The sequence below is a fragment of the Bufo bufo genome, chromosome 4 (genome assembly GCF_905171765.1).
Source record: "Bufo bufo chromosome 4, aBufBuf1.1, whole genome shotgun sequence".
NCBI classification, from domain to species: domain Eukaryota; kingdom Metazoa; phylum Chordata; class Amphibia; order Anura; family Bufonidae; genus Bufo; species Bufo bufo.
In genome coordinates this window covers 501,135,903-501,152,562 of record NC_053392.1, presented here as the reverse complement: position 1 = coordinate 501,152,562, position 16,660 = coordinate 501,135,903, and the positions used below count along the sequence as shown (strand labels likewise).

The 16,660-nt window shown below is 38.5% G+C and overlaps 1 protein-coding gene across 9 annotated transcripts in view; it reads left to right on the top strand.

Annotated features, from left to right (window-relative positions):
* Window positions 1–16,660, top strand: part of SLC8A1 (solute carrier family 8 member A1) — a 518,651-nt gene that overhangs the window by 399,932 nt on the left and 102,059 nt on the right. For 3 of the 9 annotated variants that reach the window (XM_040429622.1, XM_040429620.1, XM_040429621.1), the window contains exons 3-6: window positions 923–1,029; window positions 4,314–4,334; window positions 9,179–9,196; window positions 9,306–9,320. In XM_040429622.1, the coding sequence (XP_040285556.1) occupies window positions 923–1,029; window positions 4,314–4,334; window positions 9,179–9,196; window positions 9,306–9,320 (161 nt within the window). Of the gene's footprint in view, window positions 1–922; window positions 1,030–1,391; window positions 1,496–4,313; window positions 4,335–9,178; window positions 9,197–9,305; window positions 9,321–16,660 lie in introns of all 9 variants that reach the window. The other 6 variants (XM_040429628.1, XM_040429624.1, XM_040429623.1 and 3 more) reach the window with 3 other exon arrangements.

The window sequence follows — 16,660 nt, the reverse complement described above, 5'->3', positions numbered from 1 at the left end:
TTATTTCTTCATGTACAATGTATCAGAAAGCATTTTGGGCTTCGGCTTTTGTACTTCAGCCTTTGTAAACCTGGTACAGGCACAAATGTAATTTCGCTTTGGGTGTATTTTTACGCAGTTACAGACTATTGTCGGAGGGCTAGACTGTCATTGTATGCATTATGACTTGATAGAGATCTTCTCAAGAAAGTTCCATCCCTTTCAATGATTCACAATATAAGACCTCTCTCAAATCATAATTGACAGTATGTATTGTGAATGTTTTTCTATGGCTGTTGTTCTCACATTAATCCAATTATCTGTGTAATGTCGAGGCACTTAACCTTGATGAGGGACACAGAAATGCCAATGACTTTGCTTATTGACCCTTGACTATCATTAATTGAGCACTTGTTAACGGTACTGTGCACACTTCCATTGTGTTAGTGCTGATAAGGATTGTCATCATATGTCACACAGTTTGGTGTACTGTACCAAAGAATATACCAATGTGTAAACCTCAATGGTGTCCATCAACTGACTTCACTAGAAGTGATGTCTTTAAGTTTGGATCCAGCAGTAGAGATGTTGGCCTCCAGACTTTATTCCAGGCATACTAGTTTTGTGCCCCAATCAGTTTAAGAACCTCTGATGTAACATGGCTTGCTGCCATTTTGTAAAAGAATGTATACTGTATATTTTTGTTATTACCGGTATATAAAATAACAGTTTATTTCAGGATTTTAAGACTCTTAATGATCTCATATTTCACTGGTTTAGTTTACTGAGGAATAAGGCCCCCTTCTCATTTCTTGATTCTCCCTATTCTATATTCCTGCCTTTGTCTAGACCTGCATTCTAAATACTATTGCCTAGTTGACTTTCTGCTTCTCTTTTGTCCTGTGCTTCTTCTCTTCAATCTTTCCTTTTCCTCTTCTTGCAGCAAAACCATATCAGTGAAAGTAATTGATGATGAGGAATATGAGAAAAACAAGACCTTCTTCCTTGAGATTGGGGAGCCTCGTCTGATGGAGATGAGTGAGAAGAAAGGTGGGGGATCTGCTCTGAGGCTGGTCATTAACTAGTAATATGACTCACCACACTTGAATGGCTTAATCGGTTTATGCACATGTCCATTTACGTATCTACAAGGGGCCTGTAGATTTCAAGGGACTCATTGCTTTGGCAAGTTAATTTAAGTAGCTAGTTGGATGATTTTTTTTTCAAGGATCTTAGCTTAAGAGGTAAGACACTATTTGCTCAGATTATAGTCTTTTGCCCCTTGAAATACTTTCATGGAGATGTGCATGTTTCTCTACTCATAACCTCATAATACCCATCAGGCTTAGATCAATGTTAAAGCATGTGTGTGAGACTGCAAACATCCATTTCCCTGTCTTGTGTCCCCACAGGAAGTACATTTCCCTTAAAATACTTGACAGAGAGCAGTATGACAAAGAGTCCTATTTCTACCTTGTGCTTGAAGAACCAATCTGGATACGAGGAAGAATGAAAGGTGTGAGAGTATAAAAACAAACAAACCGAGCAGTTAAAAAAAAAATATCAACTTTCTCTCCTGTTTATAATTCCCTACTCTCACAACTTGCTCTCTCTCCTCTTGCTTGGCATCTGAACTCTGTGCAATGCTTTCTGTACAGCCTACCGAGCTCTTTGTTGATACTCTTAGATATCTCTCTAAGCAAACTTGACTTATTATACATTTCAAAGTGTCTTACAGACTCTGGCAGGGTTAAGAAAAACCAAGAAAACTGATAGCTGTGCTATCCCCTTTCTGCACAGGGGTATTTACTTAGTCATCTCTTCCTTCCCTCTATTCGCTCCCCCCTTTACAAGTGCCATGTATAAGTGCATAATTGCACAGATGGCATCTTATTGTGGAAAGGGCCCATATTAAGTAATCAAGTCACAGTAGTAAACCTTCTGCCATATATAGCCCCTTCGATATAAAAGCCTCCCTTACATATTCTATAAATACAGTAGTTAACAGGCAGTCCTCTGCTGCCGTGTATTTCAGATCATGTCTTGTGCATTTGGAGACAATACATAAAGACAGCAGCAGTTTTTGCTGGCTTTATCCAAAATGTACACATCAGCCATATAAGTAATATTCTTGAAAATGAAGAGCTATGGCCATATGCCATAACATTTCCAACCAAGTTTCCAAATTCGATATGATCACCTTTATTTACTCATGAATGGGCCGACTGCAAAATAATTGGATTCTCCTGATCATATAAAACAAGAGCAGCTCATTGAAGTGGCTGAAAAAGAAGGTTTCAAGACAAGCCCCTCTCTATTACATCTGTATGACCCAATAGAGCCACCCTCAAGGGGTTGTCTCATGAACACAGCTCCAATCCATATGACTTTTTAATGGCATTTGGTCCTATTGTAACTGGATTCCCCATTAGGGAACCAACTCAGAGAGGGGCACCTAAGACTAGTTACCATTCTGGTGGACTCGAGCCATCCTTGTATTGCATGGATGACCATTAATCTGAATGAGTGACATGTAATACTACATTTCTCCTTTAATGGCCATGGCTTCTTTCTACAATTTCATCTGTCTGATGAGGAGACCCTTCATTACCATTTTTGTCCAGCCGAAACCCAGCACACATGCTTGAAACCAGCCGGATACCATTATAGTCAACCCCACCGATGAGAATTTTGACATGTCTCTATGAAGTATTCTACAACTAAAGGCACTTTTTAAATCAAGATTACTTTTAAAGATGATGGTGCAACAGTCCAATTATTCATATCATTTGTCCAGTAAAAGCTAGATTGCCGAGGCCTAACAACCAGCAAAAATTGTCCTCTCAAGGAGACCTAACAGTGTCATATTTTTACTAATAAGGGCATGCATGTGTTTTATTAATATATTAATAATATACATTACAGATGCTACCTTAAACAAAATGTACTAATTCCTTTGCCTAAACCCAGTATCCTGCATGTAGTTTTGACATGTTAACGCAGACGCGAAGTTGCATGAAATGTAATGTCAAAAGTGAATGAAAATTTAAAAAAATATAAACATAAAATACCATATAAACTTTCATAGCCTCACGCTCTGCGAGTTTTTCTAAATCTGATCTGGCTTCGCTTCTATCATGTGTATAATTATGTATCCAGAGGATTGGGTTTCTTTTGGCCAAGTCATTAGTTTGCTTAATTAAATCTAATGTAGACATGTCAAAAGCACTAAAATAAAAAATAATAATTGAGGAGGACATCCACTGTAGGTTTTATCCCCCCTCCCCCTTCGCAAAATTAGAAATTAGCTGGTTTGCATATCTTTGTGAAACACATGATTTTCTGGATCTTTGGGTAGGATACAAACACTTCTTAATTAGTGAACATGCATAATAATTATAGCAATCATTGCATAAATATAATGCCAAAAGAAACTTGGCTATGTGATAAAACACACCAGGTTGCTCATTTGCATTGTAACCCTAAGATAATTTAACGGCACTACGTTGCCTTATGGAACAGGCCTAAGATGTTACTTAATTAGAGTCTTGTGGTGTTATTGTATATGTTCTGCTAAGCAGTGCATTGTTTGGCAGGCTTTCAATTAATATTTCTTAACAAGAAATGGATAATGTGTTTTAAATGGACTTTAGGAGCACCAATAAACAGAAAAATTATGTGTAACATTAAACTTTAGGAGCTGCAAGTAAAAGATGGGATCCTATCCAGACATTCATAAAACTAAGAATATCATTTATTTAAGAATCCAATCTTTATAATTAAATAAAGCAAAGACATAAAGTAGGGGAATAATTAAGCACATGGAAATGATTAATAGTAGGTACCGTAATTATTTCTCAGTTTCAGATTAAGATCTCATGCACATACTTGCAAGCCATACTGGATCTCCATATGTTGCTTATCTCATACCAAGGCATAAAAGGTCTTGTTTGTCAGATTCTGTATGAATCATGGCATCCCCTGCCGTATAGGATAGGTTACTCAAGTAAAAAAAAACATAGCACCAAGTAAAGCAGCTGTGTACCTCAGTCAGTTTTTATTTTTTTTAATCTACGCTTAGCGGTGGCCCACGGAGTGATAATTAATGAAAATGTAACCTATCAATTTACTAAAGTCAGTGTCAACCATGAGGCACCATTATCAACCAGCTTAGAACCGTTTCCTGTTCTGTTCATAAATGATGATCCTGCCTACAAAGTGAGTCCCTGTGAGTCTCTCTAATAGTATAGCTCTACTTTCTGTGGACATCTCCATTTTCACTATTCATTTGTGTTTCTTATCCTTTGTTTGTCTTCTATGTGTTCTCTTTACAGCCCTGTTATTGAATGAGCTTGGTAAGCATTTCATTTCCTTTGTTCCTACCTCTTTAATTTCCTTGTCTTTCCTGAGACAACACTTTGCCCTTCTTTTTTCCAATCTTATTATTGTAATTTTCGCAGTGTGATTATTTCTTGTGTTTTCTACTTTATTTTGTGCCTGGGAATTATTTTATATGCCTGGGATGGTCAAGAAGAGTGTAAAGTAAGATAAGAAGTTGAGTAAGTTCTGAGTTCATGCAGATCTACTCATGCAAACTGCAGATAACTAAGCTGTAAGTGAAATATAATAATGAAAAATGAGCTGTTTATTCATTAAACATAGATTTACTGTTGTGCTGTGATTAAAGATCTTGGCAGAGTCGGTAATGGGACAATTGTGTTCCACAAATCCATTTACATCCAGAGGCCCGGCTCTAGGGGCCATAAATTGTCATCTTACAGTATCCAAAATTACTGAGTCAACCTGGTCCTCATAGACAATTAACAGTGAAGGAACTGGTAATTAGAATTTTCTCTTCAGACAGGAATTCCCTTATCCTAGATCATTAATTGTCTAAAGGGCATCTTTATGCAACACAAATCTACAGCTTAGTGTCTCCCTATATCAGTTGATAAAAGGCCAACTATCATGGAACACGGACATGAGTACTAGATGCTATAACTAATGTCAGATGGATCACTAATTATACTTTTGAGTAACATTAGTTTTTTCTATTACCGTTAATTAGACCCTCCAGTCCTATGCCTATCACATTCAATAAATGCAGTAATTAAAGATCTGACCTAGACAATAATGACTGGAAGAGTTCAAGCTATATCAAGATTGGTTTTCATCTATTTTAAAGGAAAGAAAAGTTGTTGTTTTTTTACCACAAATTAAACATTTATAGATCTGCACTGTACTATGGCAATGTGTAGATGTCCCTAATTATTGCAGGGAGGAGGAGATGGCACATTGTACGGAATATCACCATCTCTTCTTTGATAACCCAGGGCATCAAGTGAACTACAGACAATAATGACTGGAAGAGTTCAAAATCTTTTAGAATTCTTTTGTCTTTCTTGATATTTTTTGAAGATTATCTTTCGTCCAATTAAAAAAAATAAAGTTTTTAGTTTTTTTTTTAACCACAAACTAAACATTGATAGATCTATGTTATCTATAAGCATTTAGTGGAGACCCTTAATTAATTCAAATGGCACAATCTGCAGGGGGGAAGAGGTGGCACAGTGTCAGGTATGTCACCAACTGTTTATTAAGCTAGAGCAACAAGTGAACTGGGGACAAAGTGGTGGCTTCATGTTGATGAACCAGCAGTAGTTGCTGTCTATTAAATGACCACCTATAATTTTTTTCTGCAGATCATCAAATATCGTTTAAAAATATCTTTCAAATTAAAACTTCATTTAAACAATAGTTCATTTTCTGATGACACATTCCGTAAAGTGTTGTAATATGGATCTTTTAAAGTGTGGAACCAAATTAAAGTCCCAGAGCCATGCTACAATTTTGTAACCTGACTGTACCTGTTTTATATAAACGATAAATTGGCTAGTTCAAAGAAAATCTAATGCTTTTTTTAATGGGTCACCAAGTCAAAATGTGGTCCGAGTGCTGATACCCCACAATCTTTAGAATGAGAAGAGAGAAACCTTTGCGTATTGTTCTCTCTCCGGAGACAGAAGCAAGATGGACCCATAAACTTTCTATTGAAACCATCTTGCTTCCTCTCCTACAATGAGGAGAGAGATTCACTCCTTGTTCTAGCATTCGGTGGGAGTCTCATCCTTCAGACCCCCACCAATCACAAAACTTTAATATGTCTCTATGACATATCAATTTTTTTCTGAAAATGTGACTCTTTAATCTAGTTAATCTCTCCCTGCGGAACAACACATTTTTAACATTTTAAAAAAAAAATTGATTGCTATTAAATGGCCTGTAGTGATATAAGCTTCCGATTAGCCCTGTTGTCATAAATGAATGCTAACACTCTCATTATTCGAATGATTTCAAATTTGGCATCTTCATTATTGCATTCTTCATAAGAGGTTTCTACCTAGTCTCTTGTTACATCGATAGTAACTGATCCGACTCTCTAATTCTTCCCAAAGCTGTTTTGAAATAAATTGCGCATAAGCTGGCCTTTAAAAAGTTAACTCTAACCATAAAGTAATTTGCAAACCACAAAGACATCATAAAACTAAAGGAAACACTGTACAGCATGTCCAGTTATAAGATTAAGAACATCAGAAGTGTAATTTCTTTGGACCCGAGGGCTCTCCAGATAATTACATTGTAATTTGCATCATATCATACCAATCTGTAGAAATTAAATCTAGCATGTGAGCACTTATGGAAGTGGTATTACATGACACAGCACGACTAGTAAATAGCCAAAAGAAACAAGCAAAATGAATGGGACAGTAGAGTTTCTGCAGTTCTCCGGCTGCACTGGTAAAAGACAAAGATAATGTTTTATTTTCTAAGAAATCAACTGTGATACTGTATTAAAAAAAAAAACGTGTACAGTTGAAAGGAATTTATTTTTTTCCATAAAAGAAAAAATGTTGAGAACCATATGGAAGGGGAGGAATTGTAGTGAAAATACAATTTAATTCGGAGAGAGTATGCTAAATGTTAAAAATAACAAGGTAACAGATGTTTGAGAATGTGACGAGATGAAGACAAGCTTATTACATATACTGTATATACAGTTCTACTGTATGTGCTGCCATACGCATTGAGATTTTTTTTCAAAAACTGTAATATACTTTTTTTTATACTCACAATAGAGTTTACAGACAAGAATCATGATGAAATGCTCTTTCAATTTTACCCTCTATAAATGATTTTGAGCTGTTTTATAATCTACTTGAATTAACCATTGTGCTCCGTAGTTTTACTACAGATCACTTATCCTCTGTTCCCCCCACAAGCATACAAATCTTAGATTCCCACCACTAGGGGCCAATCTTTTTATAGCTGTATCTGCCCCCAGTTGACCTGCAGAATACAGACTGTAGAGGCAGTTGAGGTGGGGAACAGCATTATTAAAGGGAACCTGTCACCGGGATTTTGTCTATAGAGCTGAGGACATGGGTTGCTAGATGGTCGCTAGCACATCCGCAATACCCAGTCCCCATAGCTCTGTGTGCTTTTATTGTGTACAAAAAACTATTTGATACATATGCAAATTAACCTAAGATGAGTCCTGTCCCTGACTCATCTCACGTACAGGACTCCTCTCAGGTTAATTTGCATATGTATCAAATCTGGTTTTTTACACAATAAAAGCACACAGAGCTATGGGGACTGGGTATTGCGGGTGTGCTAGCACCCAACTAGCAACCCATGTGCTCAGCTCTATACACAAAATCCCGGTGACAGGTTCCCTTTAAGTAAGGTAGGTAGGAGAATGCTCCAAATCATTTGTATTGTGGGGACTGTAACAGTAGAGATAGCTTTTTAAGAAACTCCTAAAAGCTACTATAGGATATAGAATGTCATATTGTGCGAGGGCAAATCCGGTCAAAATGATCTTCTGATCTGTGCTCCATAGAGTCCTTTCTTTCTGGAAATCAGTAGTGGTCCGGTATCATAGTCTTCATTATTGTGATCTCCTCATGTGTGTCTGAACCTGAATATTTTGACTAGATTTCCCTTTTTTAACGTTGGATACAGCCGGCAGTCCCTCCTGATTCCCTGCAGTAGTCTTTGCAAAGCTTGTTTGCTTCCTGCCTCCTTAACTGTAAAGGCCCTCATACACATTAGTGTATTGTTAGCTGAACCTGCTGGGAATAGCAGGTCTGACCAACAACTTAATGTGTATGGGGAGTCTCTCCTGACACATGATGTTGGGGGAGAGAACGATCGGGCAACATGAATACTGTCACCTGATATTTTCACCCGATCCTTTTCTTCTACTAAAAGATAAGCTGCCACTAGAGGGGTCTGGCAGCGTCTTTCTCCTCTCTACCCATTGACAGCACATACCGTACATGCTCAGCCGACTACTGCAAGGAAGCAGAAGGAACCCATTGTTGTGTCTTATGAAAAGGTCACACACATTTACAGTGCTTGTCTGTCTGATTGAAATTTTGAAGAAACATGGGAGGATGTTAAAGGATTCTTCTGACTCCTACAAAACACTTCTAAGTTGCCCCCGATGTCAAAAGAATATGGTGACCATCATGTCTTCTGGAACCATGTGACCACAGCAGCTAATTGCTGGCCATATCGGTAATGTGTCATCTGTAGTGATGTTACGGCAACTGTGGTCACATGGCGCAGAATTTCTGTGGTGCATACAGCTGGATTTTTTTACACTTAAGGGTGCATTCACACTATCGTATGTATTTTGCTGTCCGCAAAATGCAGATCCGCAAAAAATACAGATGACTTCCGTGTAGCGTTGTTTTTTTGTTTTTTTTATGCGGATCCATTGTAAAAATGCCTATTCTTGTCCGCAAAACAGACAAGAATAGGACATGTTTTATTTTTTAAATTTTTTTGCAGGACTGCGGAACGGATCCACGGTATGCTGTCCAGATTTTTTGCAGACCTATTAAAATGAATGGGTCCACATCCAATCCGCCAAAAATGCGGATCGGATGTGGACCAAAAACATGGTTGTGTGAATGGGGCCTAAAGCAAATTCTTAGTGTTTTTTGAGGTCATAAAACCAATATAAAGTAAATATATAGGTCAATATGATGTTGGCAGATGTAGTGATTTACTGATTGTGCTGATCAGGACAAATCCTGTAGTGTAAGCTCATATTTGTCACAGTACGTTACATGAAATGTTTTTTTACTAATACATTCTTTTTCTCTCTTTTGTCTTACACGTGCACTAGGTGACTTTACCATTACAGGTATGTATTCCACATCTATTGCCCCGCTGTGGTGCAGTTAGTCTAAATACCATTGTTGTTGTTTTTGGTGTTATTTTCTATTGATCTTGTATTATCATCTCTTTCAAAGGGAAAGTGCTGTTTGGTAAGATGCAAAAATGTCTGCCGTTCCCTTAACACCCACACTCCAGTTACAAGCCAAGTCACTTTTATTCTGGTTTATGTCCAGCACTATTAACTCTACATGTGTTTTATGTGTGTATGACTGATGGGATTACTGCCATTACTCACCAGCGATGGATCTCATGGTGAGGGTAGTGTCACTCTGGCATTCCCAAAGTGTTTGTATCTGGGTTATAAAGTTTTGGAAGGCAAAACAAAGACAGCGCTATTCCTGCTATCAATAATATCAAGAACATCTGACAGATCCCAATGGCTTTGTAAGAATCATTGGGATCCGGCATAGCTGTTGTGGCTCCATTATGAATGGAAACCAGTCCACTAATTGAACATTTTGGGGGTGATTTATGAAGCTGTCAAAAAAAAAAAAAAAGCCCATAGCAACCAATCACAACACAGCTTTCATTTCTTATAGTGCTCTTAAAAAATATAAGCTGTGCTGGGATTGGTTGTTATGCCAACAGGCCCACATTTACCTACTCAAACTCTTTTTTTGACAGCGTAGACCAGGCAGAAAATGTGCCAAATTTATAATAGTGGCATCTGCAGTATGATAAATCAGTGTGATAAATATGGTGCATATTTAAACACGCGTTTCTAACATCAAACCACATATTTGTTGCCTGTCGTGTAGTTTATGTGCAATTTACACTTCATTCGTTGCAGCACTCACTACTGAAGGAGGGCTTTCCTTGATGCACACAAAGTCCTCCATATTCATGAATTGTGAGCAGACCTTGCCTTCCAGCTGCTGATTTGTCAGATTTGCACCTGGACAGAGTAAGGCCTCATGCACAGGACCATATTTTGCATCTGTGTCCGAAACGATATTTTTTCTGGATAGCACAGGGACCCCTTAATTTGTGTGGGTCCGCACAAAAAACGGACTGTATGCTGTCCGCATCCGTATTGCAGACAAAAATTGTCTTTTCTAGAGATGGGAGCGAGAAAACGGTGGTTAGCTAACCAAAATATGGTGCATGAGGCCTAATTGACAGAAAACTCTCAATCAACAGTTGACGACTGGATGGTCAATAAAAACCAGTACGAGAGCTGCGAGTAATAAAGTATAAATTGTCAAATAACGACACATGTTTTTCACTATTCTGATAGATATAGACATCAGATGTCAGGTAGTCACTAGTGTAACTTAATTATAATGTAATCACAGAGTACTTTCACCAGTGTAAAACGGAACCTTTACTGATGATAATTAAAAATCACCCAATTTGTGCCCTTAAAAAGCAATTAACAATGAGGCTGTGCAGGACAAGGAAAGGAAAATTGATTCACCCTCACACTTGCCCCATCAAACTATAGGCCCTGACTAGCAAAACGGAATGGCTGTCCCGACAGGGGCGATTTCATATCAGGAACCACCTGATAGGACCTATATGTCCCTGACAAGGGATAGATACCGCCACCCGAGAAGAGACCTAATATTACTACAGTCCAATAGTAATGTCATAAGTCAATACATTTATCAGAAAATAATAAAGTTACAACAAAAATAATGGCACATAATACATATATAAAACCAGTGGCGTCGAGATTTTGATCACCAGTGGAAAAGAAAGGAGCACATACAATATGTCCCAGGAATGCAAACTTTGTCCCGACCCGTTCTCTGGGGTCAGTTCATCAGGGGACCACATATAACAAAAAATCTCCAAAAACCAACGATACAGGAATGGAGGAAATAATAATCTGTGTGCGAATCAGATTATATTCTTGTAGTAAGACCCAAATGATAATGGTAAATCTCATGGCCATAAAGAAAGACAATTCCCACAAAAATAATGCATCTGCATCACATATCAAATGTCCACAGTGCTGCTACTACTGAGACACTTTTAAAAATCTACCACACACACCATTTAAATACAGATAATCAAAGTATGGCTTTCAATAAAATAAAAAAAACAGCAGGATAGGCCAATAAACATAACAATCGCTATGACAGAAAGGGGAGGATAGGATTATACTTTCCCAAATCCTAGATGAGATGCCAAGCCTGGAGAGGGTACGATTAGGGATCAGTCTGGGTCAGCACAGGAGCATTGGTGGTGGAGTGGTGGCCATCTTGATGGAAAGTCTGGTCTCTGTCCATTTTAATGCTCATCAGTAAAGGTTACGTTTTACACTGGTGAAGGTACTCTGTGATTACAAATAACGACACAGACAGCTGACATAACAGGCTCAACGATGAAATCCGTATAATTAGCGAATCGCTGAGTATAAAGTGAATGCTATACTTTAAATAAAGAGTGAAGCCTGATTTAGGTGATTTATTAGGGGACAGGGAGGCAGCCTTTTTACGTGGATTCCATAACTGTTCCCCCATTTTAATGAAGCAAAGACCACGCATGCACCCCCCATTCTCTATGGGACTGATGAAGATAGCTGAGGAATGAATAAGGCCATACCACACATGTGTGACCATTACTCCAGTCCAACGGAGGACTTGTGATTGGTAGGGGGTCCCTAGCGATCAAACACTCATCATCTCTCCTGTAAATAGGAGATAAGTTGTTGTGATGGGACATAACATACACTAAAGATGTATAGATGGATCACATGCTTGTCAGCCATGTAAACATCAGTTACCCTCAGATATTGGCAGGCATTCGTTCTCACACCCTCTACAGGAAATTTTTGCCTAAATAGATTACAGTTTCCAGTGACAGAATGTAAACCGTGGACGGCACCCCTTGTAGGTTAACAGTAGTCGAGCAGCTTTAGGGATGGCGTTGGATGCTGATAACATAAAGCAGAACACACTTGTACAGTTACTGTTATGTACATGACTTGTTATGTGCAGCGCAATAATAAATCCACATTTTTTTCTCCCAAAACTTTCCATTTTAAAGCTGCACAAGAGCTTAACTTTTATAGTAAGTGAATGATATTAGGCTATAAATACGCAGCAGCTCAGCCATTTAATAGCACTGGTAAGTGACACGGTTATATCCCTCTGTAAACATTTCATTAAAAACATGTCCATTGACTTCCACTAAAGTAAATAGAAGGCCTAGGTATTTTTTGTGATGTGATATTCCTCACATGCACAAATGATCGTAAAAGCTTCCAAACTGAGGAAGCAGCAACGAATGGTCATAAATATACTATATATACATGTACATACCATCCATAGGTCCTATGTATAATACCACCTATCGTTATTAACCACCTCCCGTCCGCCCATAGATTAAAAACGTCGGGAGGTGGTTCTCTATCTCTGAATGGACGTTCCTGAACGTCCATTCAGAGACTGCAGCTGCACGCTAATCGTGCAGCTGCAGATCGGGTTCAACCCTTAGAGAAGGCAGGGACAGTTCCCAGGTGTCCCTGCTTTCTAGATCGCTGTATACACAACGCTCGCCGAGCGCTGTGTATACAGTGCAGGAAGCGCTATGCGCTTCCTGTTCCGGCCCGGTGGTCATGTGACCGCCGGGGCCGGAGAGTGCAGGAGCTGTCGGGTCTTTCACAGACCTCGATCAGCCCTGCACTGAGGCTGTACAGCGCTGTACAGCCTCTCTGGGGGGTGTATTTCCCCTGTAACTGGAGCTACTATGTCAGCCCCAGTTACAGGAGAAATCAATAGTGAAAAAAGAAAAAAAAAAGTGAAGTTAAATGTCCCCCAGAGGTCTTGTATGAGCTTATGGGGGATGAAAAGTGTAAAATAAAAAATAAAAAAATAGTGTTGAAATAAAAAAAATTAATAAAAAGGTTTCACATGCAAAAAAAAAAAAAATTCCCCAAGTAAGGAATAAAAAAAATATATTAAAAAAATAAATAAAATAGACATATTTGGTATTGCCGCGTCCGTGACGGTCGGCTCTATAAATATATCACATGATCCACCCAGTCCGATAAACACCATAAAAAGATAAAATAAAAACTGTGTCAAAAAAAGCAATTTTTGTCACCTTACATCACAAAAAGTGCAACACCAAGTGATCAAAAAGGCGTATGTCCCCCGAAATGGTACCAATAAAACCGTCACCTCATTCCGCAAAAAATGAGCCCCTACATAAGAAAATCGCTCAAAAAATATAAAAACTATAGCTCTCAGAACATGGACACATTAAAACATAATTTTTTGTTTCAAAAATGCAATTATTGTCTTAAAGTCAAATAAATATTTAAAAAGTATACATATTAGGTATCGCCTCATCCGTAACAACCAGCTCTATAAAAATATCACATGACCTAACCCCTCAGATGAACGCCGTAAAAAATAAAATCAATAACTGTGTTAAAAAAAGCCATTTTTGTCACCTTACATCAAAATAAATAAATAAAAACTGTGCTAAAACAACAAATTTTTTGGTCACCTTGCCCCATAAAGTGTTATAATAAATGATCAAAAAATCATATGTACCCAAAAATAGTACCAATAAAACTGGCACCTTATTCCCTAGTTTCCAAAATGGGGTCACTTTTTGGGAGTTTCTACTGTAAGGGTGCATCAGGGGGGCTTCAAATGGGACATGGCATCTAAAAACCAGTTCAGCAAAATCTGCCTTCCAAAAACCATGCGGCGCTCCTTTTCTTCTGCGCCCTGCCGTGTGCCGTTTATGACCACATCTGGAGTGTTTCTGTAAACCGCAGAATCGGGGTAATAAATATTGAGCTTTTTTTGGCCGTTAACCCTCGATGTGTTAAAGAAAAAAATTGATTAAAATGGAAAATCTGCCAAAAAAGTGAAATTTTAAAATTTGATCTCCTTTTTCCTTTAATTCTTGTGGAACACCTAAGGGGTTAACAAAGTTTGAAATCAGTTTTAAGTAACTTGAGGGGTGTAGTTTCTACAATGGGGTCATTTATGGGGGTATCCACTATGTAAGCCCCACAAAGTGACTTCAGACCTGAACTGGTCCTTAAAAAGTGGGTTTGGGCAATTTTCTTAAGAATTTTAAGAATTGCTTCTAAAATTCTAAGCCTTCTAATGTCCTAAAAAAATAAAATGACATTTCCAAAATGATGCCAACATAAAGTAGACATATGGGGAATGTTAAGTAATAAATATTTTATGAGGTATCACTTTCTGTTTTAAAAGCAGAGAAATAAAAATTTTGAAAATTACTAATTTTTCAAAATTTTTGGTAAATTTGGGATTTTTTCATAAATAAAGGTGAAGTATATTGACTCAAATTTATGACTGTCATGAAGTACAATGTAACACAGGTTAAAGAGACGCACAGGACTGGAGAAAAATTAGGACGAGGTGCTGCCAGTAAAAGAGGATCCGCCCTTCCTCTAAAGTGAATAAATAATGGTAAAAGATATACTGGGCACACTCACTTATGTAGAATCATATATTTATTTATGGACATATAAGGTAAAATACAGTCAATAATTCTAAAAACACATATAAAATATACTATACAGTCAAGCAATAAAAGAACACATTAGTACACTAAATAATAAAACACATAGATATAGAGTAAATAGTTGGATGGAATAATACCAGCCGTGGATAGGCTGGGGATGATAAGGATCAGTCCATATAATGAAAAAAGTGAAGAAGAATAATTCTGGATAAAAGATAACCCAACTGATGGTTTGAGCTAGTAAGGTGACTAGCCTCTCAGAGTCCTACAAGGTTCACAGTCCTGATTCACTAGAAGAGGATAATAAAACTGAGATCAAAAGAACTTCACCTGAGTGAGTACACCTGCGGCGTCCCGCTGAATACTCACTGTGCTGTGCAGTTCTATGCGCTGATACACTTGGAGACAAATGTTGTTTTCAGCTACTCCTGTAGCAACTAGAGGATACTGTGTCTTTTCTCCGTGCCCTTGCGATCCTCTGACTACCGCTCCGTAGTGGCAGGAAGCCGGTCAGCGATGGGACTCACAAGTACTTTTCCCCTCGTCGGTTTGATATGCGACACACTCCTCGTGTGTTTGCGCTTGTAAATCCCGGCGTATCAGGGGTTGATAAGAACGGAGTTCTCAAAAGCTTTTCATTACCGCACGGCTCTGGCTAATTCAAGCACGTACTTCTTAGGGTTGCTCCGGGGGGCTCCTCACCAAACGCGTTTCGGGGTACTTGCCCCTTCTTCAGTGAAGAAGGGGCAAGTACCCCGAAACGCGTTTAGTGAGGAGCCCCCCGGAGCAACCCTAAGAAGTACGTGCTTGAATTAGCCAGAGCCGTGCGGTAATGAAAAGCTTTTGAGAACTCCGTTCTTATCAACCCCTGATACGCCGGGATTTACAAGCGCAAACACACGAGGAGTGTGTCGCATATCAAACCGACGAGGGGAAAAGTACTTGTGAGTCCCATCGCTGACCGGCTTCCTGCCACTACGGAGCGGTAGTCAGAGGATCGCAAGGGCACGGAGAAAAGACACAGTATCCTCTAGTTGCTACAGGAGTAGCTGAAAACAACATTTGTCTCCAAGTGTATCAGCGCATAGAACTGCACAGCACAGTGAGTATTCAGCGGGACGCCGCAGGTGTACTCACTCAGGTGAAGTTCTTTTGATCTCAGTTTTATTATCCTCTTCTAGTGAATCAGGACTGTGAACCTTGTAGGACTCTGAGAGGCTAGTCACCTTACTAGCTCAAACCATCAGTTGGGTTATCTTTTATCCAGAATTATTCTTCTTCACTTTTTTCATTATATGGACTGATCCTTATCATCCCCAGCCTATCCACGGCTGGTATTATTCCATCCAACTATTTACTCTATATCTATGTGTTTTATTATTTTGTGTACTAATGTGTTCTTTTATTGCTTGACTGTATAGTATATTTTATATGTGTTTTTAGAATTATTGACTGTATTTTACCTTATATGTCCATAAATAAATATATGATTCTACATAAGTGAGTGTGCCCAGTATATCTTTTACCATGAAGTACAATGTGTCACGAGAAAACAATCTGTGAATGGCTTGGATAAGTAAAAGTGTTCCAAAGTTATTACCGCATAAAGTGAGATATGTCAGATTTGCTAAATTAGGCCTGGTCAGGAAGGGGGCAAATGGCCCGGATGTGAAGTGGTTAAGTACATGTATACTTTATACTAAACTGAAAAAATACATGTAATATAATTGGATAGCATATTCAATACTTTCATTAAAGGGGGTTTTCAGGATAGCTCATCAATATCTCATCGTTAGAGGTCCAACTCCTGGAACCCCCGTTGGTCAGCTGTTTGAAAGGCCCACAGCTCTTGGATGAATGCTGCAGCTTCTTCGTAGTACAATGTATAGGTTTATGGGTTTGTGCTTGGTATTGCAGCTCGATCCAATTGTAACTGAGCTGCACAACGGTGATGTGACCGGTGGGCATG